The 26,215-nt window shown below is 32.6% G+C and overlaps 1 protein-coding gene across 1 annotated transcript in view; it reads right to left on the minus strand.

Moving 5' to 3' along the window:
• Positions 1 to 25,947, minus strand: part of LOC123673960 (low-density lipoprotein receptor-related protein 2) — a 76,008-nt gene extending 50,061 nt beyond the window's left edge. The window contains exon 1 of the mRNA XM_045608743.1: positions 25,489 to 25,947. Coding sequence (XP_045464699.1) covers positions 25,489 to 25,615 — 127 coding nt within the window. The 5' untranslated portion in view covers positions 25,616 to 25,947. The remainder of the gene's footprint in view (positions 1 to 25,488) is intronic.
• Positions 25,948 to 26,215: the final 268 nt, after the last annotated feature.

Here is a 26,215-nt window from a genome sequence, read left to right on the forward strand (position 1 = left end):
TACCAAGTATGTGCTATCGTTGTATTCCAAATAGAGTGACACGCAATGTTCAGTGACAATATACAGGGGGTGCCATTTGAAAATAAAAAGTTAGGGGTAACTACCACAGGGCTGTCAAATGTAAGAACCTTTTTTTATACATCATTGGAAAGGCACTTCGTCTTCTTCATAATTGAGTATTTCTACCATAAAGAACTCAGAAGAAATATTTCAAGAAAATAGGTAAAGTATCCAAGTTCTTCAAGTCTACAGTTTCATTAATGCATCCACATCCCACAACTTTGGTATTCTTTGTAATATGAGTTTCGTGACCTCTTTGAAAATAGGTTTCCTAATGCCTTTTTTGCTCTTTCGGTTTTCACGATCTTTTTGTATTTCGGTAAAACAATTTTCGAGAATAAATTGTACGAAATTTCATTTTTCCTTGATCCTATGGTTGTCATAAATAGTTTGATTCGGATCAATGGTAACAACATTTTCTCTGTTGGGTGTTTCAGCTAAGCGATGCACCAATGTGGGTCACTATACCGGTTAAGGTTACGTAGAGTAGAACACGCTGTCAGAAGTTAGACCATTTGTTCTGTTTCTTCTTCATTCGATTCAATTCTGATTGTAGGACTGATCCTATAATTACTTGTCTACAGGAAAAAGCACTTGAATCCATGACATACAATGAAAACGTGGATTTTTTTGGGTGATTTAATTCTATAACTTCCTGAATTGTGCTGCTGAAAAAATTATTCATTGTATTCGAGAAAAAATTGTTGCAAATGATATGAATTAATTATTTCCTCGGTTGAGGTTTCACTCGGTTTCAATTCGACAAAATTAATAAATAATCAATTTGTCCCAACCAGTATTGGTTGCATTTCCTGATAGTTATTCAATAACACTAATTATATATTTATTCATTTATGAGGTATATTCCATATTTTTAGATCAAAATGTTAGAGTTTGTTAGTGTTGAATAATTACAGAGTTATTAGCTATATTCTGTCGAGTGGGAAAGCACTTGTTACTTGTTCTTAAAGAAGAACCAGAAGTTGGTCAATGAAGCGCATAATATGTATTAATTATGCAAATTTATTGTAAATTATAAATTATATATTTGTTTTGACCCTTGCTGCACCAACGATTAATCCAATTCTTATATTCATGAACCGACTTCCGAGTTCCGAAATTCACTTTATTCGAATTAGAAATTTGATCAACACGATTTTTGCATATGGGTCCAAATTGTTCCACTCAATGGTATCTGTTTTCACTGTCAATTACCACGAAAGGAGTACAATTGTGCATGAAAATGAGAAAATTTCGTAAAATACTGAGAAAATACCGACATTGTGATGAAATTATAGAGCAATCTTTTAAGGGAGAGAGCGCTCTAAAAATCTCCAAGAGCTATAGGTAATAGAAAAGAACGGTAGTTGTAAGATAAAATTTCTTTAGTTCACAAACGGAAGTTCCTTATCACTTCCAAAACTCCTTACCACTTAAAAAATTTATTTTTTTGTTTCCAATATCTGGTCCCACAATCTGAAATACCTAACTACATTCTTGCCCATGGAATTTGTATAATTAGTTTTTGACGTACTTTTCGGCAACTAAAACATCAGAAACTACAGATTACATCTTACTTTGTTAAGCATTTCGGCACAGTAAAATTCCATTTGAAATTCATAATATTTCAAAACATATTCCTTGTTCGACATTTGCACCCATTGTGAAGATCCTAAAATACAATTGATATGAACTGAAAAAATGACCAAAAAATCAAATGAAGCTGAGCGACGCGTGGGTATAAAGCACATTTGTTCTAACTTAGCGATGATAACATAGTTTACTGATAAGTGATAACGCCTTTTGAATAGTATTTAAAGAACTGAAGCCTAAGGAGTCAATCACCAATCTTTGAAGTCAGTGACTTGTCAACACATCTTTTCTAGGAACACAATGAGTTTGGTAACTGTTATAAAATACGATTTGGAATGCATGGTCTTGAAGCAACAGGAAGTTTAATCGGCATAGAAACCAGAGGATCCCTAAATACATCCAATCTTGTAGAATTAAGGTGCTGAAGATATTGTAGATAACTGATTCTGATTCATTATTCAATATTATCATCATTTCGTCTGCCATAATTGAAATAAATACACCTTTGTATAGTAATAATCATCAAGTTCATCAAGTTTGTGGAGTTATGTTCATCTTCGATTTTATTTATATTTGTTTAGTCTAGGTAAAGTGTAGAAAAAATATTTATTTTCAAGTTCGATCTCAAAAATCCATTATTAGACTGGTTCTAAATAAAAATTATTGTTAGATACATACGGAGTGAGTCAAAACATTATTCAAAATCAAATTCGTGAAAAAGTGATAAACCTCACAATAATAAAATTGTAATAAAGAATAATTCAGAGGATTATTCTGTTACTATATTATTAAAATTTATGCAATTATTATTGATCAATCACGCTGAAGATTTTGAGGACTTGTTTTTCAAGATTTTTTCATTGATAATTTTCGAATAATATGGTTGAGTATAAATTATTTTCAATTACAAGCGAAAATCATTTCAGATTGAGTCAATATTCGATATAACTAGATTCAAATCTGTAAGATTACTGTTGAATGTTGATTTCCTGTTCGTGGACTCGATTATAGAAGATTGATGAGGAGTAATGTAATTAACTCAGCTTGAAATTATGAACTTCATGTGAAGATTGTGAGAAGGGCACTATCTTCACACGTTCTTCATGAGTATACTCGTCAGGTAATTAGATATTTCAATAAAACTTCTTAATAGCTCAGACTGTTGAGACTCGGTGTTCTTGATATCGATTAGAAATGTAATACAGGTATTTACAAGAAGAAGCAGCTCCATTTCTTTTCTAGGGTTTCAGTTCAAAGAGTTGGGTAACTATCCAATTTAAAAGACATCAGCTACGAACTTTCAGCGAAATTATGATGAATTAGGTTCTCTTGCCAAATGTACTGTCAAGCTTTCAACACTAACCATATTGGAGAAATACAGGGGATCCAAAATTCAGTATCAAGATTTCAGGGGCGTATTTTTCAGGTTAAAATATACATGTTTTCGCAAATGCTTCGTTACTGAGCGTTAAAATTTCAAGATTTTTTAGTTTCTTTGAGTTTTTGTGATCTGCGATCGTTATCGAGAAAAAGGTAAAATCATTTTTTATGATTCGCTACATTCAATTAAAATTTTTAACAAAAGGGGTAAGAACCTATTATCACAATGAAAACAAAAATCTCTTGTTTGTGGTCTGAAATACAAGTTTACGAATCCATATTTTTCGAATTTGATCTTAATATCTCAAAAACTGGAAGAGCTATGAAGAAAAAACTAAAAAATCTTGAAACTTTAACGCTCTGTAGTTCGGTATAACGACACATGTTTATGGAAAAAAGTCTCATTTCGACCTGAAAAATACGAAAAATACCCTGAAATCATGATACTGAATAATGAATCATCCTGTATATTCGGCTGGATATGAATACATATATATTCTCAGCTATATGGTTATTGGAAATAGCTATGTATTTATCAGTGATAATTATTCAATCAATGTGTTTTTATCATTCTAGAGCTTTTATTAATGATTTTCTTGTGCGTTCCATTCATATCCATTGAAGGACATTCCAATATTGGATTATTCAGTAAATGCTCCATTTACAAAGTATTTCATTCAAGTTTGATTGGAAAAATATCGAATTATTAATTTTTGTCAATATTTCCCCACTGGAAAGAACAAAAAAATATTTTCTCTAATTCTGTGGTTATTCCGTTCATTCTTCCACATCTTGTAGAACAAAATCGTGCGAGAATATATCAAAAACGCACAGTTTTCATGGTTATATTTTATTATTCTATGTTGGTACTCCGAACTTTCCGCCACGGCTTTATCTGTCAATTCATCAATTTGCCTTAAAGAAATCAGTTCTGCCAACCAACATTTTTCAATGCAAAAATCACTAAAATATATTTATGGAAATATTTCATTAATTTCAATGAAAATGCAATGAATTAGAGAAAATGATGTATAATACTCGTACAGAAGGCTCATTCTACCACTCGTTCATTCCAAAACTCGCCACTTCGTGGCTCGTTTTTGAATTTTGAACTCGTGGAAGAATACCAATGCCTTCTGCACTTGTATTATAAATAACTATTCTCCAATTCTATGGTTATTCCATTCATTCTTCCACATCTTGTAGAACAAAATCGTGCGAGAATATATCAGAAACGCACAGTTTTCATGGTTATATTTTATTATTCTATGTTGGTACTCCGAACTTTCCGCCACTGTCAATTCATCAATTTGCCTTAAAGAAATCAGTTCTGTCAACCAACATTTTTCAATGCAAAAATCACTAAATTATATTTATGGAAATATTTCATTAATTTCAAAGAAAATGCAATGAATTAGAGAAAATAATGTATAATACTCGTACAGAAGGCTCATTCTACCACTCGTTCATTCCAAAACTCGCCACTTCGTGGCTCGTTTTTGAATTTTGAACTCGTGGAAGAATACCAATGCCTTCTGCACTTGTATTATAAATAACTATTCCATCACAAATCCTGCTACCACGCTGGAAATTAAGGCCTAGAAAATTGTTTTCTAATATCACCAGTCGTTCTACAAAATAAATAAAATTTGAATAATAGAATCAAAATTCACCAAACTTGTTACTTTGTAAACGAAGCATTTTCCGAATATGTATAGTTCATTAAACAAATTCATATTGACTCTTACATTGAAGCTTTTAAATCAATGAAAACACCCCGAATATTTTGAACAAAACCACAAGAAACTTCTTCGTAAGCCATCTTTAAGGGATGCATTCTTGAAAATAATTTCATATAACTAATAGCATATTTTTCTATGTACGTCCGCACGCCATAGAATCAATTTGTATAGGTATTCCCCATTGTAAAATCTCTGAATTTCATCTACTCTAGAGCTGAACTCAAGCGTGTTTAATGTCTAGCAAAAAACAATATACATTTTCACTTAATATGAGGTCATTATCCACAATAATGAGGACACTCAATAATAACAGTTATTATTATTCAAAACATACCAAAAATGAACGCGGAAAATTAAACTTTCATTCGAATGACATCAATATTGATCAAAATATTATTAAATATTCTGATCGTCTTTGTATTGAATGCAATAACCTCAAACTAAGGTAGGTACTTGCGATTTACCTTCATCTTCTTCATGTTTGAAGTGCAGGAAGTAACAGTCGAGAACGAAAATTGTGATCGCGAAGGTCAAGTTAATGAGAGAATTATTTATTATGCTAAAAGTTGCTGAAGAAGGTGTTCCATTGAGATTTGTTTTTTGAGTGAGCTGAATCTGAAGGAGAAATCGTGAAATTATTTATTGTTAAACCTTAACATTATGTCAAGAGATTACCGTGAATCAATCTTGTCGATAAGATACATCTACTTTAAGCGAATTTAGTCACGTTGTTTTTTCACAGTTCTCCATTTTTTCACAGTTCTCCATTCAATCATTGTTCTATAATGGATCAAAATATCAAAAAATAATCTGTCCTAAATTTTGCATTACGAATGGTGTTTTGTATAATGGTGTGCTGAAAATACTACTAACTTATGGAAGGTGTACACCTTCTAAATGAGCTAAAACCAGAAGTGCACTTTAAAGACTATCAAAATGAATATTTTTCGATTATCGCCGAATTCTAACCAAACAGTAAATGAAAAAGCCTTTCGGTGTAAGAAGGTACAAAATTAACAAGAAATACACTAGATTTAGATTTTAGAAATAAACACCCATCATCTCAGAAAATTGCTACTTGAGTCGAATTCTGGCTTGAGAAAAACTAGGAACTGACTCATAATGATTAAGATCCACTATGCTTTTTCTCGATCCAAGCTCAAAATACCACTTCTACTGTGTTCAAAGTGTCGACCGATAAAGCGTATAACAACGCATATATATGCGTTTTATAATTTAATTAAAAAATTTTTGAGATCAAACTGGACAATGCTAACAGGTTTGAAAAATCAAAATTTTTGACAAACAAATTTATTTAGTAGATATACCTTGAATAGGTTAAATATTTATGTTAAATATAGCAAGTAGGTAGGTACAACAAATACCTACATTAATTTAAAACAAAAAGAAAATACTTTTAAACTTTTTTTCAATCAACCCAACTTGTCACCACAAAATTCTTCTTGAAAAGTGAAGTTCAGTACTTTTTCAAATTAAGTGAATGCTGTGAACAAGAAATCTGGCACTATAGCCACCTGCTAATAAAAATTTCAAGTACAATAAAACAAACCGCATATTTTTAACTTCAAAAATAAAGGAGCTGCCGTCAAACTATTTTGACAATTTTGGATCCAATGTTTTATGTTGTTACTTGTTACTTTACTACCACAAATACTATTTGATCCAGAAAGTGTTGCTTCCTGCGAAAATTCAACTTCATACAATTTTTTGTGGATCTTCATCAAATGTCTTCAAAGAACTAGTTCCAACATTGGCAGTTTTTACCGTTGTTTTTTATTTTTAATAATTTGCACTTCCCAATTTTCATTGTTTTGGAATCGCCTGCAGCAACATCAAAAAAATCTGTATATTTCCTTTTCTTTTTGATTAATTTTGCCTCGTCTACAGATTTTTTTCTCATAGTTTTTTGGGGGGGGGGGATCTTCAAAATCAGCTCAATTTTTTCTGGTACATAGCAGAGTACAGGTTCAGACAGGTTGCGCAATATAATATTCAAACTTCAAACTGTTCGAAGAAATTTGATTTCAAGCCGAACCTACAGATACAGAAATCAAGTCAAGTCAAACTTTTTTACATAAAAAATTTCGAGTAAAATCAAACTAGTTTGACTTGAATGCATCTCTAACCAAATTAGGGCTTTTGTCGAATTTTTTAGGGGCGTTCTTGTTGAACTCTTCCGAATAATTTCAAATGTAACATTGGGATGCTTGTTTGAGATTTTAAAATAACTTGTCGAAATGCCATGAAAACTACTTAATTATGTGAACAGCAGACTTATGATTAATATCTTCATTACTTCTCACATCCAATAGAAAAGCTAGTTCTTATACATGTTCGTAAGAACTGCCCTTAAATAAGAAAAATTATAATCGCAATATAATTATACCCCTTAAGTTCTAAGCTTGCAAGAGATGCAAATTAAAATTCCAATAATTTTTCAGCGAAGACGCACTTGTTCTGTCAAGTGAGTATGCCCGTTTCCTGTCCTGGCCTTATTAACTAGGATAAGTGGAATTAAAGCAATTTATCAGTAAGAACGTGGTGCTTGAAAACCTTCAGAAGAGATGGTGCCAGTGTCCTCTCATTATAATACTATCGTATCCACGTTTACTACTCTATTGAGGTCGATCTGTGCCGGAAACAGAGAAAGTATAGTAAAACAGTGGAAACTATGCTTCAGTTAACGTCTCATTTCAGTGGATAGATGTGCATTTCAATACGAGCTCAATGTGGATGTCAAATAAAAGGAATAATAGGGAGTTATTAGAACTTTTGAATATTCAAATGAAGGATTTTTTTACTGCGTCAGCCTTATTTTCGCACGCTCGTTTTGTGCCACTATCATTTAAAAATTTCACGAATACCAATAACTCAATTGAAATTTTTTGTGACAAAAAAAATATAAGTGCCTTTCTTGAGTTCTTTAGAACAACACTGGCTAGCTAGTAGGAATGAAATGGATGTTCAGATTGGAAAAAATGAAATAGTTCTGTAGTGTCTATTACACTAATTGAGAAATACTGGATTATTATTTAGGTTGCATCAGTTAAAAATCTCGGAAAGGAAACATCTTATGGAAAAATATTTCGAATAAAAAATTATTCCGTATTCTACGGCAAAAAATACAAAAGTGTTGTACGAACAATTCTTCCAGAATCATCATAGATAGATCTGTATTGGCGTTGAATTTTCCATATAAACTATCTTAGGTACCCGTTATTTATATTATAGTTTTGTCTATTTATGCTTATAGAAACCGAAGAATGCATCAATTTCTACAAATGGCGAAAATGTAAATTTACAAATCATTGGTTACGGGGGACCGTTCAACTATTCGCTGTTGGGTAAAAATTTAACAGTATGGTGCATGAACTGGTAATGGGACACAGCAACAAAGCCAACATAAAACATAACCTGTTCTCCTAACCCGAGTAAAGTTAGCAGGATTTTCGATTTTTTTTGACAATAATTTTAGGCTAATTTATTACTCTATTACAAAATTTTGGCTCTCAATCGTTGGAGAAATCGCGACTTCTGTTAGTTAAACGTTAAGCTAGCAGATCAAGCTAATCGATTTTCATGAACAATCTGATTACACCATAATTTAAGGCTCATTTTGGGCTCACTTTTAAACCCACTGCCAAATTTCTGGATTAACGTTTTTTTTTCTGAAATATTCTAAGCTCTGCTAGCTTTACCTTCAAGAAACTCCTCAGAATAAATTCCTTCAGTAATTTTTGGCTCAATTCAGGTTAATTTATTACCCCAGTACGAAATTTTTGGTCATCAGTTCAACGAGTAGAACCTATGATGGGTTCTACTAAATTCATCATGAACTGGTAATAACAAATACATACATATCGAATGTATATGAAGGATCTGATTGCACCATAATTTTTCGCTCATTTGAGGCTTACGTTTGAACAGACTGCTGCTTAGTTCCTTTAAAAAAAATCCTGGATTCTTAACGGTCAAGCCATCAGAACCTCGATTTTTTTTTTTTTAAACGTAAATCAAGAAATTTGGTAGTGGATTTCAACGTGAGCCCAAAATAAGCCTAAAATTATAGTTCAATCAAATTTTTCCCCTACATTCGATTTTCCTTTGGTAATGGCCAGTTTAGTTGAGGTTGAATATAGTATTGTTGGGTTCTGCTAGCCCAACATTAAAGCTAGCAGAACCTTGATTTTTTTTTAGACGTAAATCAAGAAATTTGGTAGTGCATTTAAGCATGAGCCTAAAATTATGGTGCATTAATATTTTTCCTATATATTCGATTTGCATTCGGTACTCGTGGTACGATAGTTTAGTTTACGGTGAATCTAGTATGGTTGGGTTCTGCTATCTTAACGGTAAAGCTAGCAGAAACTGAATCTAGTATGTTTTTTTTCAAATCGTAAATCCAGAAATGCGGAAGTATGTAGGAAGTGGTCCTAAAATTATGGTGTAATCAAATTGGTTCTGTCAGCTTAACGTTAATCTAGAAGAACCTGCGGTTTTCTCACAATAGAAGAACAAAAAAAATTTCAATAGGGTAATAAATTAGACAACAATTATGGCCAAAAAAATCGAAAATTCCAAACTGATACTGGGGTTTACTGGGGTGTTCCCTAATTAGTACATGCTTGAGCTTATGAGAGACCTAGGTGAGTCTGGATTGACAACATACAAGTTCATCAAAGCACAACCGAGGAAATCACCTGGCCGTGGACTCTTAAAAACCCAACTGTCCTCCAACTTCGACCAAATCTTTCTCAACGATGTATCGTCCTCAAGCGGTGTTAAACCATCCGTTCGAGTGGTCCGTTCCGACCTAAGTTAATTTGCCTAACTACTTAAGTTACGTAACAGACGCTGCTACGATCCTTGATTTACTTTTTTTTTAAACTGGATTCTCAAAGGTACAGCTAGCAGAGCCTAGATTTTTAATTGAAAACGTGATACAAAAATTTGGTAGTGGATTTAAACGTAAGCCCAAAATGTGCCTAAAATTATGGTACAATCAGATTTTTCCTATATATTCAATTTGTATTTGGTACTGGCGGTACTTCCAGTTTAGTTTGGGATATCTAGTGAGGTTAGGATCTCCTGCAAATCATGGATAAATGGGTTATAGAAACCGGAGGAGTCTTCCTTTGGCAGAATCAAATACGAACATGCACACCAAATATCATCGAAATCGGATAAAAATTGTAAAATACAATGCAAAGATTGTTTTATTACGAAATTTTTCGATCATCAGTAACGAGATAAAATGGGTTCTAATGAATCCACCCTGAACTGGCAGTAATAAATATATACATATCGAATGTATATGAAAAATTTGATTGCACCATGATTTTTTGGTCATTTGAGACTCAAGTTGAAGCCACTGCTGCTAATTTTTTTGATTATTGCTTTAAAAAAAATCAGGATTCTTAACGGAAAAGCTAGCAGAACATATTTTTTTTTAAACTCAAATCAAGAAATTTGGCAGTGGATTTAATTGTGAGCCCAAAATGAATCATGGTGCAATCATATTTTTCCCATACATATTTGATTTGCATTTGGTACTGGTGGTACTGCAGTTTAGTTTAGGGTGAATCTTGTATGTTTTTTTTGTGCGGTTTCTCCCACAATAGGAGAGCAAAAACATTTTTCAATAGGGTAATAAATTAGCCAACACTTATGGCCAAACAAATACCAAAAATTCCAAACTGGTACTGGGGTTTACTGGGGTGTTCCCCTAATTGGTTCATGCTCTAATCTTCTGAGAGGCCTAGAAGAGTCGGGATTGACAACATACAATTTCATCAATGCACACTTGAGGAAATCACCTGTCCATGGACTCTTAAAAACCCATCTCTCCTCCAACTTCCACAATACCAAATATTTCTCAACGATGTATCGTCCTCAACCGGTGTTAAACCATCCGTTCCGACCTAAGTTAATTTGCCTAACTACTTAAGTTACGTAACAGAGCCGAATTGCTGCTAAGATCCTTGATTTCCGTTTTTTTTTTTGAGAAAAACCCCATTCTTTACGGCAACGCTAGCAGAACCTAGATTTTTTATTGAAAACGTAAATCAAGAAATTAGGTAGTGGATTCAAACGTGAACCCAAAACATCATATTTACCTATATATTCGATTTGCATGTGGTACTGCAGTTTAGTTAAGGGTGAACCTAGTATGGTTCTATTAGCAGATTTTTTTCTATATACATATTCGATTTGCATTTGGTACTGGAGGTACTGCCGGTCTAGTTCAGGGTGAATCTAGTTCTGCTATCTCAATGGTAAAGTTAGTAGAAGCTAGATTTTTTTGGAGAACGTAAATCAAGAAATTTGGTTTGAACGTGAGCAAAAAATAAGCTTAAAATTATGGTGCAATCAGATATTTTCTATATATTCGATTCGCATTTCATACTGGCGCTACTACCAGTTTAGTTTAGAGCGAATCTAGTAAGGTTAGGATCTTCTAGCTTAACGGTGAAGCTAGCAGAACCTATTTTTTTTTAAAACGCAAATCAAGTAATTTGACAGTGGATTTAAACTTGAGCCCAAAATGAGCCTAAAATTATGGTGCAATAATATTTAACATTCGATTTGCATTCTATTCGATTTGCGTTCTATTAGCTCAACGGTAAAGCTAGCAGAACCCAGGTTTTTACAAATCGTAAATCAAGAAATTCGGCAGTAGGTTCGAACGTGAGCCTAATATTATGGTGTAATCAGATTGGTTCTGCCAACTTAACGTTAATCTAACAGAACCCACGGTTTCTCCCAAAATTGAAGAACAGAAAAAATTCTCATTAGGGTTATATATTAGCCAAGAATTCTAGTCAAAAAAATCGAAAATCCCCAAACTGGTTCTGCTAGCTTCACTGGGGTGTTCCCCTGATTAGTACATGCTCCAAGCTTGTGAGAGACCTAGGAGAGTTTCATCAGAGCACAACCGAGGAAATCACCTGTCCGTGGACTCTTAAAAACCCATCTCATCTCCAACTTCCACAATACCAAATCTTTCTCAACGATGTATCGTCCTCAAGCGGTGTTAAACCATCCGTTCCGACCTAAGTTAATTTGCCTAACTACTTAAGTTACGTAACAGACCCGACTTGTTTGCCGTTCATTGAAAACCCAAACATCAGAGCAGAATGTAATTGATTGGCGGAACAGACAATTCCCGAGGCGAGAGAAGACACCAGTTTCACGGGTAAACGAGACAATGACGATTTTTGCAATGTTAAGGTCGTCCGACGTTACGAAATTGATAAAATTTCCGCCAATTGCCGATCCTTTTGTCCTCCTAGGTATCGATAATGATCTCGTTTCCTCCGCTTGGACGATTCGAATGTAATAATTAGCTTGTTTAATTAGCGCTTTTGCTTCAACTGCAATTACTTTTGGGATTTACGAGTGGATTCTTATGCCTTGTATTTATTGTAAATTGTTCATCCTCAATAGTTATCGGTAATTGGGTATAATGTACGTCATTAATATGGAGTTCGTTGAATAGTTTAGAGATGATCTCAACGTATTCATTATGGCTGAATTTTAGCTGAATTTTGAATGACTACATGGTCAAATTCAAATCTGCTGGCTGTCCGGTCTAGGGATTCACGGCTTGGCTTGATTTTTAAGCTACTTGGCTTGAGCTTTCAAATCAAGCTCAAGTGAAGTAGTAGTTTTCAATCTCAAGTCAAGTTATTTATCATACACTTGAATCATATCAAGCTACTTGATTTTTAGCAGTTTCATCGTGTAGTGATGAAATGAGAAGGAACCTAGCAAAAAACACTTTTATTTATTAAACTTATTGTATGAAAGAACCGAAAATATCAACATTTTTGAAATAGAAACATAAATTAAATCACTCTAAATCATAAAAATTAAATAATGATAAAAATATAAAGTTTCTTAATTATTGAGAAACCTCCAGGCTTTGTTTGATTTCATAATTTTCCATTCAGGACATAAGACACATGAGGCATCTTATAGATTTGCCGACTAACCTATTGCGGGTTTTTGTAACTGCATGTATGAGCAGCTCTGGGAAATTGTCTTTCAATAGGAGCTGAAGATGCTGGAGTTGATAGAAAATCCTTGGCCATTTTGGCCAAGTTTGGATAGATATTTCTGAAATGACCAAAATTTACCAATAGATTTCATAGAAATGTGAGAAAACTACTAATAAAGTCACACTGGCGAATGCTTCCGTCACTCGACGCTCGAAGAATCCCCTTATTTAGTCTAAGCGCGCACGAGATTGCAGAAATATATGCCTTGCGACGCCTGCATATCAAGCTCAAGTAATAACAAGTACCTTGATATCAAGACAAGCAATAAATATCTAAAATCAAGTCAATCAAGGCTTGATGAATCCCTAGTCCGGTTGACAGTGAAACGTTTTCTTGATAATTCAGAAAATTTGGTAAAAATAAATATTATATTTATTTTTACCAAATCAATATGAATTTCCACCAAGTAAGGACTGGATCCATTAAATAAATTCAGAAAGTTAGTATGAGATTCATTCAAAATATGATTTTCTATATTTTTTCAATAGTTTTATATCTTACAAGGTATTGAAAAATTTTGACGGAATTTGGTACATAGGTATGAGACATCAATGAAATTCGAATGAATTTAAATGAAGGGTTTTCCAATAATAGGTTTAATTTTGATATTGGAAAAAACGATGTTTATTTCATTATGAAATGAAGGTATGTCATTAACAATATCAGCCAAATGATCGACACAGATATGGTTGCAGGACCATACCTTTTTTATGAAATTTTCCATGACCAACTCGCACATGCAACTGCGGCTGTATGTCCTTGATAACTTGACAAATTCCATCTTCAAGTTCCTGAATCGATTAAGGAGCATTGGCATATATTTTATTTTTCTCGTGGCCCCAAAAAAAGTCTAAAGGTGTTGAATCACAAGATCTAAGTTGCCAATTGTGATTAGCTCCTACAAAAATAACATGGCCAGGAAACTCTCAATCTGAAATTGCGATTGTTTCGTTCCTTTTTGGGCACATAGCGTCGTATTGTGATTTAGTTCTGCGGAATGTGACTGTAAAATTTCCTCCATTCTTGTAGTGAATTTTAACGATTTCAATGCAATGTTATTGTGTATATCATTCCATTTTCAGTAATGGCGTAGTTTTTACATGTCAAATTTCAAAAGATGACAGTTTCAAAAGTGACAGATGTCCAGATAGTGGGCTAATCAGAATAAAACTTCTACCTAACCCTCTACGTGAATATGAATTAAGTAAAACTTATTTTCATGATTTAGGAGAAAACCATACAATTTTGTTGAATATTACCTTTGATTTATTACTTTTTCTTTACCCTCATTCTATCATCTGGATATACAAATACAAAAAAATTCGAGGTTTTGAAATTTCAATGAGATATATCAGATAGTTATAGTTATGTTCTTAAACATAATTGTAATGAAAATGTTCAAGAAGAAATTCATAGCCACGGCTTAGCTCTCGAAAGACTATAATTGTCATAATGTTTTATTATTTATAAATCCTATACTGTGATTAAAACAATTAAGTCATGAAAAATATTTATTATTGGAAAATCAACAATGACATCAATCAATTTCGTTCCATTTCATAGTTACCGAGATTCAATCCTTATTTTTATTTCCACGAACTGTTATTCCCTAGAAAAATAAACCCATTAAAATTATAATGGATTATATGGATACTAATTTCGATTCGTTTTCTTTATAACTCAAATATAAAATAAGCAATTCATATCTGATACTGCTTCCAAAATATCAGGTTTGAATTATGTTAGAAAACAATGGCGGAACATTCTAGTGAGATACATGAATTCTTAATTGAAGAAATAATGTTGAAATGATGAAGCTTCGAGAAAAATTCCGCAAATTCCAACATAAAAACAACAAAATAATTACCCTTCGGTTATATCTACCTATGTGGTAAAGATTTTCCATTTTGGTGTTCAAAATTATTCAACAAGAAGAACGATACTTCAAGATCGAGAAAGAAGTGCGAATTTTCATTAGCACTGAGAAACCGTTGTTCAGACCGGTTTCGACTCAGGCTACAAAAATTGAAAAGGTTATTTCTGTAAATTAACGGATTGTCAACACGTGAAACTATAATGCATTTATTTAAGCAATGGCGTGACGTCACATCTACTGAAATATTTGTACTAACCAAAACATACTTCTTGTTACTGCTTAGAGCGTTCACAATTCGGGAGATGTTTGCTCACCCTGCTGTTAATTTAATTTCACGATTTTGTCGAAGTGTAATTCAAAATTGACGTTTTTATTTCATTCTTTCGAAATTATAAAGTCTTTCGACAGCTCTTTTCACAACAACCAAATTTTCGAAATTCGAATATAGAGAGTGAGTGCATATATTTAAATTTTAATTCCTGAGGTCAAAAGAAACACTTTTTCCATTACTATTTTTTCCGATTCGATTTTTTTTCTCAATTAATAGATATAGAGGGCATTCTGGAGTTGACCGGATTTTGATGGAATCTTATGTTCTGAAAAGACTCATCACATCAATAAAAGAATCTATTTTCCGAAAATAATTTCCTTCGATTCCATTCCATTTGCGAGATAGGACTAAAAATTATATTTTTTTTTATGGATTTTCAACAGCCTGTATCTTTTCAACCGAGCCGAATCGGAAAAAAATGGTAAAGGAATAATACGTTGCCTTCGACCTCAGCAATCTTCGGTTAAAATATAATTACAATTCAAAGACTCACCCTGTATTTTCGAAATCCAAAATATTTTTGAAAGCAATCGTTGATATTGATTTTATATTAAAACTAGGAAAAAATCCACATTACCGTAACGATGCTAGAAAACGTTTTATGAAGTCATGGAATTGCTGAAATAAATGAAGTAAAACACAACTGATATTGAAAATCGATCAACCAAATACCGAAATATAATTACTCATTGAAATCAAGATTGCTGCCAGTTAGAACGTTTAATTTTTTGAACTTAATTTTTTAGCAACATAATGACAGTATTTAGATCATGGTATATAACGAATTCGAAGCTGGCACTGATAATTTTGAAACTCTCGATAAAAGTATATTCTAAAACAAGTTGCAGAATGGGCTCCTATTCCCACACGAATGCGAAATTGAGTGTTGGAACGTGTATTGGACGATATTTGCTCTATTTCATTCGAGTTTTTTGTAATATTGTCGAAAATTTACTAAAAATTCAGATTATACATCCTAGTGACTTTTGTATTGTATTTTGGCAGTTGGTGTGACTGTTACGAAAATTGACAGATTACGGAATATGAATTCGAATCGTATGTTTCGAATTTTGAAATAATTTATAATTACGCATTAGATTCGTGAATTATGACTGACGAAATCGATTTAACACCCCCAGAATTAAAATTAATTGAGTTGATGTTGATAATCATTTCACTATATCCAAATTATATTATATTACCATTGACATGAGTTGAAATTTGATAGGATAGTCTGTGTTAACAACCACAAAACGAAAAATATAACTGAAAACAATGCTAATGAGTTCATTACAGCACTGTTTTTAGTACTGTAATGATCTGATTACGATACTGAAATAGAGAAAAACTGATTTAACTTGATTAATCTAACACATTGTCAAAATATTATTGATTCTATATGTATTACCATCCTACTCGTAATGTCACTATATTCATTAAATATGTTGATAATCATAGGCAGACTACATCTGAAAAAAAAACATGCATTCAACTTAGCATTGTTGAAGCGAAGATTTGATGAGGCTTTGAAAAATCAGATATTTTTCCAACAAAAATTGAAAAAAAGTACGAAAATTAAATACTTTAGAACAAATTATGTTACTACTAAAATTGCCTCAAATTATGCCTCATTTTCAAATAGCAATTCAATAATTGTATAATGTGATCTCATTATAATTCGGAATTAATTCTGTTATCAACAAAGTACCACACATCGAAGAGGAAATTCCATAGTACGTAACCCAGAAAATACCAGGTAATTTGTTGCCATCGGCGATCGAGATGATCAGGTAATGATTGGTTCCTGAATTGAAATTAATAACAAATTACATAACGTTTCCGAAAGAACAGTCGGTGCATTAACATATTTCGTTCATATATCATAGACAGGTACCGAGAGGTACAGTCTAGATTTTAATTAATTGGATAACCTTGGCCGCAGTCATTCTTTTGTCATATTATAATATCTATGTAATATAATGTTATGATGATTCGGCGAAATTCCGTGCATTATGGTAGGTATTTTCCTTTCCGCAAAGGATTCGGTAAATTTGTAAATGATACAAATTGATTTTGAAGGTTATCTGCTGATAGAGGTAACCAGGTGTTTGGTAACCATATAAAAATCCAAATGATAATTTAATTCAAGCATATCTAGGATAAATAATGAAATATCAAAAAATATGAAAAGGCTTTTAAAATTTTGTCTCATGACTAATATAGTACCTATGAATGTGTCCCAAATTCTTTGTCTAGTGAGAGTATCTCAGAATCCCTTTGAGCTAGCAAAAAATGAATGGCACATTTTCGGACATGATTTTTGGAGAACAAATTTGGTGAAAAAAGCAACCTTATAAGATCCACATGTTTCCAAGATACAACAGAAAATTGGAAAATGACGTGAAATGAAAAGTTCTCATAACTTCTTTATTACTAGTACTATAAACATGAAATAAAAACATGCTACAGGTAGTATTATCAATAGAAGTCATTGGTGTTGTCATTTGTTTTTTATTGCAATTAATTTTGCAGTTATAATACAAACTTGTGTTTTTTTAAATGTTAACCATAACAACTTCTATGAAAAATAAAATCACCTTTTTTCCCTCTCAAAAATATATAACATGATATATAAATTGCAAAGATTTTGCACGCTTCAATTCATGTTAAGCTATTGGAATTTTCAAAGACGCGGTAATTTGTCAATTCATCATATGCCATTGGTTGGGATGCGGATGCGCGTATCTAGAGAAGGAAACGGAAATTTTTCTGAAATATTTTCAATAATTATCGAGACTTCATAAAAGATACGTAACTTATTTTAGATTTCGACCATTGCTGGTTTAGTTTGAGATTTGAAATTTAATTTGTCAGCGAGAATTGTGTCGGGATTCTCGAAACCTCTCTTGGAATTGAAAAATATCAAGAAGTACTTCTTTGAGATATAGAAGTTGGAATAGTACGTACGCTAAACCACTTTAGTTCCTGAAACTGAGAGAATACCTGGCGTTATTACATCAACTTCGCTATTGCTTCCTGCAAAGATCTGGTGTTTAGAAGGCTGACAATAATCTACAGAAGAGGTTCCATCCTAATAGCACAGTAATTCATTAAAAATCGATTTAAGTTAAGTTTTTATTTCAATATTATTTGTTTAGAGTGAAAAGGAACGATCTTAGTATATTTCAACCCCTAGAAATCAGTCTTTGAGTCTCATGGGCAAATGAAACGTTACAAAATTTGCCATGAAACAATAAAAATCATCAAAAGTTTCACTTTCACACGGCAAATCAAACAAGTGCCTATTCATAATAATAATACATGAACTTCAGGTAATTAATATACCCGGTGGTCACAAAGGTTCCTGATTCAACACAGTTACATTTTTTCAAAATTTCAACATTTACAAATTGATAAATATTGATCTTTAAATGTGACCTAAGGAAAAAATCTAAAGATGTTAAATCCGTAGATCTTGGTGGCCACCGAATATTGTAATAATCTGAAGTTCACAGATCATTTTAGATAGGCACTTGGTTGGTTTGCCGTATGAAACTGAAATTTTTGTTGATTCCATAGTTTTATAAGAAATTTATACATATATCATGTTATATATTTTAGAAAAGGGAAAAATTAAGCGATTATATATATATATCGTTATAGAAATTGTTATGGTTACATTTAAAAAACACAAGTGTGTATTATAACTGCAAAATTAATGGCAATAAAAATAAATTATTACACCTATGGATTAAACTAAAGAAGGTACCTGTAGGATGTTTTTATTTCATTTCATTGTAGTGATTGCCATGAAGCATGATTATTTCTGTATTTATTTTCGTATCCACAGTAAGTGGCATTTACATAGGAACTCCTAGTACCTAATAGTTAGAATTGTTGAACTATTTTCGATATAATTCACGATGTAAATGTTCAGTTTTTGTATCATATCAGTATGTTGATTTTCTTGTTATCCGGCTCTTTGTAAAATAATCACATCAGGTTACAATTACGTTTTGCTCGCAAAAGACCAGTGATTTTCAAAATTCGCTTTTTTGAACATATTGATTTGTCCATTATGTTGAAAGCGAGAATGCATAGAAATATCCATCAAATCAGTGTGTCGAAAGAAGTCGAAGGAAAGGTAGTTTGAAGAAAGGTTATTTTCAGAGAAAATGAAAAAACTCTGAATATAGTCCTTATTGCATCTTGCTGGAAAAGGAGGTGAGAACGATCATTTGAATTAAATGTTTCGAAGGAAGAAACGTTGGTGACTGCCTTGGGCAATAGCCCCAAAATCGTTACTTCTCAAGTACTCAGTATATACCTAACAACATCAAACCCAATTTGTATGTCGAAGGAGGTTCTTAAGGTTGAAGCGCACTTAGGTGACACGAAGAGAAAGCATCAATTGACTTAGTAATTACCGACAGGATAATGGACATAGTTGAGAAACAGGCAGAAAGAAGATTTTTAGATGATCCGAGCCAATGGCAGAAACGTCGAAGTCTAGTGTTGTTATACATATATAAGTATACAGGTTATCTCTGTATGTCGTCTCGATAATTTTCTCTTCGGATGCTTTGCCTTAGGCCCTCTTCTTCTTTTCTTCTTTTAGTATACTAAAAGAATCCGAATCAATGAGAATCTGTCCGAATCAAGACAAATTTGATTCGTGGTTTCCATGTCTTCACATCAGACAAGTCAAAACAATTCAACTGTAATGAACTCCCCCTATGTTCTTCTTCTCATTTTTTTTAGAATTTTCATAATGGAGCAGTATGGAAGACCTACACAAAAGCGCGAACAAAAAAATTAATTAATTAATTTCTTCATCAGTCTGCCTCCACGCTAAAGCAATGACATTTTTATTTATGTTGTTTTTAATTGAAAGATACAAATCCATGGTATCTCCTGTTCAATTCACGTCTGATACCCGGACGGAAGAAGATTCTAACATGCCGAATCTTCTGCCTTTTTCAATCAGGTCGGATTGAACCGGATTCGGCTGGTGTGGAGGCGAGACCTCAGTCTGTGTGTACTCAGAAGAGTTGCCGTGTTGCCGAATGTTGCCAAATCAGATTCGGCTTGATTAGCATTGATTCGGATTCGTTTGGTGTGAAGGGGGCCTAAGTTAACATCAACCATTCAGGCCTCCCATTGCTGCCTTCTCTGGACTAGTTCAAATGCTGGACCGTTTATATTAAACGGTTTGGAAAAAGATCAAAAGCACGAATGTAGCGTTAGCATACTAAAAAAAGTACTCCTTCTTCTCAAATCATTGGTCAAAATTTCGGATGTAGGTACTAGTAAAAAGATTCCGTAAAGTTGTGATTCGTGAATGGTATGAAAAAAACTCAAACCCAGGAATGTAGCATTAACATTAACTAACAGGAGCTCCTTCTGCTTGACATAATTCGTCCAAATTTTGGTATGATGTTGTAAAATGATTCCGTTAGTACTCTATGTTAGGTCTATATCTTAGACTATATCAGTAGGATATTATGTCAATATTGATCTATTGATCCTCTTCTTGTTCCTATAAACTTTCTCTTGTTCTAACGCGCAAAACCGTAATTGCGGTATATCCCTAGAAAAGAAGCTAATACAGACATAATTTTGACTTTTTGCCTTCAAATTAGAGGTATTTAGTTACGTCTTTTACAACATAACGCAACAGACTTATGTACCTACAATATTTTTCTAAACTTATTATTCTACGTGTAATGTTATTTTGTTTCTAGGATTATCCTATAATATCATTTTTATAGTTCCTACTTTATATAAAACGTACCTACAGTTATAATTATTCCATGATTATAATAAGTTAAAAATCTTTAGGTGATTTTCAAGCCAACGCGTTGACCAGTCGTAAGAGTTAATTTTTTTTATTGGATTGTCAAATTTTTCCCTTGAAAATTCATGGTAACTTATTTTTATACAATATCTCATACCAATGGTCCCAATAGTTTCCAAGGAAGGCTCTGCATGGCAGACATAGGAATTTTTTATGTCGAAGAGAAAAAATTTAAGAAAACTCAGTTTCCTCAAGACTTAATAACATGTAATCATAAAATTAAAAACATCATGGCACTAAATACAATATTTTTCACAGCAAAGTCCTAGCTCCCATAGTTACGGAGATAATATTTTTTCAAATTTTTATTCGGATTTGGGAACAGATGACCCCGGGCACGAATTCTTCCGCTGGATATCCATAAAAAATATTTTTCATTGATATTTAATATTTTTTTTAAGTTTCGAGGTATTTTGCTTTGAAAAAAACGTGTAAAATTTGCAGTGTTGGTTTAAATTCAAATCGTACCAAAACAACATCATCTAAATTAATTTGCATTTGAATAGATAAATTGTTTATTGAAGAACGCGAAATATAACACATAGGTAAAGGTGTGACCTGTGAATTTTTCAATGCTAGTTGATCACTGAAGAAGAATGTATTGTGAATTGCAACAATGTATATTGAAACTAATAAGATTACTTCACAGAAGTGAATTGTTCAAGAGAGAGTGTTACCTTTGAACTTTTGATTTGCGTTACCTATAACTTTTATGCTTCAACATTCTATTAAACAAAATCTAATCTCAACCTCTATGTACTTAAGATCTAACCTTTTGTAAATGGTATAGAATGGTCAATAACACCGTGTTTCAAGTCAATAGGTAATAATGTTGAATCGCATCTAAAAAATGAACATCTTTATATTCCACTTCTTGAAGTGATATTCCAGATCATACAATCATCATCAGTTTTTCATAATAGGTACATATCATTTATTGATAAAAAACTTGTTTGATATTGAATATAATAAGACATTACCAAGTTGTTGCATAATTTATATACCTACTATTTTTTTGATGTAGACAGCGAACAAGAAATTTTTTTTGTTTGATTCATGAAAAATGTTTTTCTCAGAAATTCTTAGTTCATTCAGAAAATGAAATTCAATTTGGTAACCGAGAAAAAAATCACGAACCTTGCAGGTTTTTCGCCTTTTTGGGTCAAAAGCTCATGTTTGATATCTTTATCTTTAAATTAATTCAAAATATCTATAAGAGCAATTTTTATTCAAACAAAAAATGTGTTCATAATTTTTGCATAATACAGAAGAAAATCGTATATATTTATTCCTCGATATTTTCTTTCTACCTCCTCATATTTTTTTCGAATTGATCACTCTATCATTTCGTCTCAATGTTTGTAATTTCTGAATTTTGTGCAGGTGATTATCTCAAATCAATACGTTCTACTCATTGAAGATGAATTCTTTCTCAATTTCGATTCTATTGAACCGACCACATATGTTTATGATGATTATCAGATTATCATTCTTCTAATATTTTATTATCATCAAGTCAGGATCATCTTGATCAATTTATAAACCGCAAATACTTATATCTTGAGTAAGTTTTTGTTTTGATGTTATCTGTAAAAGGAAAATCAATCATTATTTGCACAAGTAGCAAATATGCTACATACATCTCAACTCGAATAAATTTTTACTTTCAGCGGAAATCTTCCGAAAATTTCCACACATAACTACCTTTACGTTTGCCAGCCGTTCTCTTTTATGCAGAAGACAATATAATATCCTGTTTATAACAACCGAAAGCGCAGTCAATTTATACGAATCTGTTGTTTGAAACATTCAGAATAGTTTTCTACACTACTACACTAGTGTTGTATACAATTGAGACTATTGAGAGCCTTACAGCAAGAGCCAATAAGTTACGAGAAAACATAACTAATTTATTCATATATAAAACATTTTTAAAATGTTGCATATATGCTACAGTATGTGCAGTAAAGGCTCGAGTAAAGGCTTAACTGAATAATTATCTTGTAGGATCACAGTTTCCAGAAGAAGGATAATGGAGGAAATATGAATATTGTATCATCACGATATGTTCATTCAAAGCAGGATTGCATATACAAATTCAGAAGACACACGTTATAAATTTTGAGTACAAAATTTGAATACAACGTGAATCTAAATCAGTGATAAACAAAAATAAATAGTCTCTAATTTGCATTGTAATAATGTATACCCCATTCCTAAAAAATAATCAAGTGAATTAAGATCTGGGAATCTCGGAGGTCATACAACTACTAATTTCTGAAACTAACGCAAATGCTATTAGGTCAAACTTTCCTATATTTTTTTTTTGAAAGCGTGAGCAAGCTTCAGTTGAATATAGTCTATTTATACTATTGAATTGATGAAAAATTATTTTTCTACTTCAAAGCTGGAAAAAAAATACGTATAAAAAAGAAATTGATTATTTGCTGACAATCTCAAATTAAATGTGGAGTTTTTGGAATATAAATTATTTCGTCAAAATTTATTGAATAATTCATCATATTTTGACTAATAAAAACATCGAAAAGATCTAATATTCCTCCGGCGTACGGAAAAGTGTAACTAGCAATGATAATTTTCAATTATTATACTTCATGCCTGTCAAAATTAATTCAGCATCATAACTGTAGCTAGACAAATCTTCCATTGATCAAGTTGGATCTCCAGATTTTAATGAACTACAAAACTTTAGAAAAAAATAAAATATTTCATTCGGAGAAGTGAATTTTCATGGCTCGCTTTCAATTACCCGTCTCACTACGTTAGGCGGGTAAACACAGGCACACCATGATAAGTGACAGTTTGCCTCCCTATAAAATAATCCAGTTATGATACGAGTCTCAGTTTAAGGGTGTTAAAAAATGTTAAAAAAATATTTTAATTTATTTCCATTTTTAATGAGTTGTTAAGAGAATTCGATAATGAAGTGCGGTTACTTCAACCTCAAACTTACAGAATCCAATTGAATTCTCCAGTAAGTACATATAAAAATGCGCAATTACTATTTTCATCTAACCGACATAAAATAACAATTCAGCGAAAAAATGAGATTGAAATTTATGCACTCAAGGAAATTGCAGCAGGCCGACACATTATTTTTATAATTAATAAACATAAGAAAGTTCTTTCGATTCTTGTATAGTTTCAGAATCCGATAGAGAATTTCGAAGATTGATAAAATAAAATATTTTCATTCAAGAAGAAAAAAAAGCATAAAATTAGGTATGTAGGTAATAAAAACATCACAAAGGTCTATTCCAAGTGGAATATTTTATGAATAACTGAGATATGGAAAAATAATGAACACTTGTGTAGAACTCACAGTGTTTTGTTTAGATTAAAAACCTTTTCATCTATAATAGTGAATTGTGCAATTTCGAAAGATTTAATTGATTTTTGTTCTGATCATTTCAAAGTTGAACATAAAAAACAGGAGAAGAAACTGAGAACTTCGACTAGACGATTTTAATTACTCTATAAATATTTACGGAGGCAAATTGACAGATGCCAGCCACTCATTCAATCTTATCTCATATTTTTTGAACCATTGTTTAATAACATTCCTCATCAATAAAAGGTACTGGTAAATAAATCGAATTTCCATTGTTCTGTTGCCAATAAATACGCCTCCATCAAAATAAATAAATTTCAATGATTCATATTCCGGGAATAGATTAATTTTCTTGATATTTCGATAAAAAAATATAAATCAAATTCACATTGGGAATAAATAAAGTTAGTTCAAATTTCTACGTCTTCGTTTCGGTGATGACCAGTCTGTATTTTTCCATGACAAAAACACCGTAAACTGGTTCATTTTCATCGGATCTCAACCCATTTGAATAATGAAAACGAATGTTATTCGTCCCAAAATCCAAATATTCTCGAGATTTCAAAACTCCGAAACTATTGAGACTACAACATTGCGATTAAAGCATTTTATTCAGTATAATCATAACAAAACATGTATTCAATTCCAATATTTTCGAGAAGTGATTTTTTTAATTTAGCTTCGTAATTTTCAGTCTTTGAATCCGTTTCAATTGAGGATTGAATTATCATGCAGATAATTCTTATAGTTTCAAAGAGAAGGTGGACACGCAAATATTCTGCACTTTCTGCTGTGAAAATTTCAGGTGTTGAAAAATGTTCCTAGAACTATTCGAAACGTTTGTAATAGGAAATAATTAAATAAAAGGTACTACGTTTACAACGGTACTTCAGAATACCCTGAAAGTATTGGTAACTTGACGAATAATAGAGGTCAAGTGACACATCATACCTAATGTGTTTTTATTGTATTTACAGCTATGTTTCCAATTTGGATAAAGAACGTACTCTCATCAAAAATATATCGCGAAGAATAAGAAGAGGAAGGAAACATTTAACGTTAATTAAGTTTACTTAGGATATGCAACTACGTGTTTGGTGGAGTGTGGATGTTCTTGCTGCAGATGACCCAGTTTCCGCACTTTTCCCTCAACGAGTTCAGTTGGAGTAAAAGGAATTAGATTCACTTGAGAAACGAGTTGAGAATTTGTACTTACTGTATCCAGAAAGAAGAGGATCCGATGTTCTAGATGAGTTTTGAGCGATCGCTAAAAGAGTCCAATGAGAAAATATCACAAAAGTTAAGGCACTAATAACAGGGGGTTTCCCTTCAGTTAGCCACATTATGAAAAAACGGCAGACTTCGATAAAAGGTTAAAAAACTATAAGGACCAAACACATTAGTTCTTCGTCTTCACATCTTGAGGACGTCACTGGGATGAATTTTCGCGTACGCACCACTGTACCATGTTGAGAGATTCCTGTTGGTCACCGGAGATGATTATGGTGGTTTGTCTTCGTATTGGTAACTAGATCGCGGGTTGTATTGTTTATAAGTAACGTGTTTCGTCACTTGAATTGTGCTGACGTGCCTCGTACCTTTGCTTGCTTAAGACCGGCATCCACGAACTGGTGTACGATGCTGCTGCGGCTGGCCAAGTCCCGTTATGTACTTCTTCGTCGCGCTTGCCCGGTAACACGGATCAGGTGGGTACCTAGTGTTTCGCCTTACCTGTGGGTAGTACGTCGACAATAATATAAGAGGTGGGCAGGATGGACAGGTACTTCGCACGCTTTGGGGCTGCGGAGTGTCCAACCCTCTTAGGTACAGCTATGGCAATTAGAGTTCTTGCCCGTAGAAAAAATCGGTGAAGGTCAATTTGCGAACCATATCAAGTATCATGTTATTTACAATTATAAAGGTAGGGAATCAGAACCGTATCT

Source organism: Harmonia axyridis, chromosome 2 (assembly GCF_914767665.1).
Source record: "Harmonia axyridis chromosome 2, icHarAxyr1.1, whole genome shotgun sequence".
Lineage (NCBI taxonomy): Eukaryota > Metazoa > Arthropoda > Insecta > Coleoptera > Coccinellidae > Harmonia > Harmonia axyridis.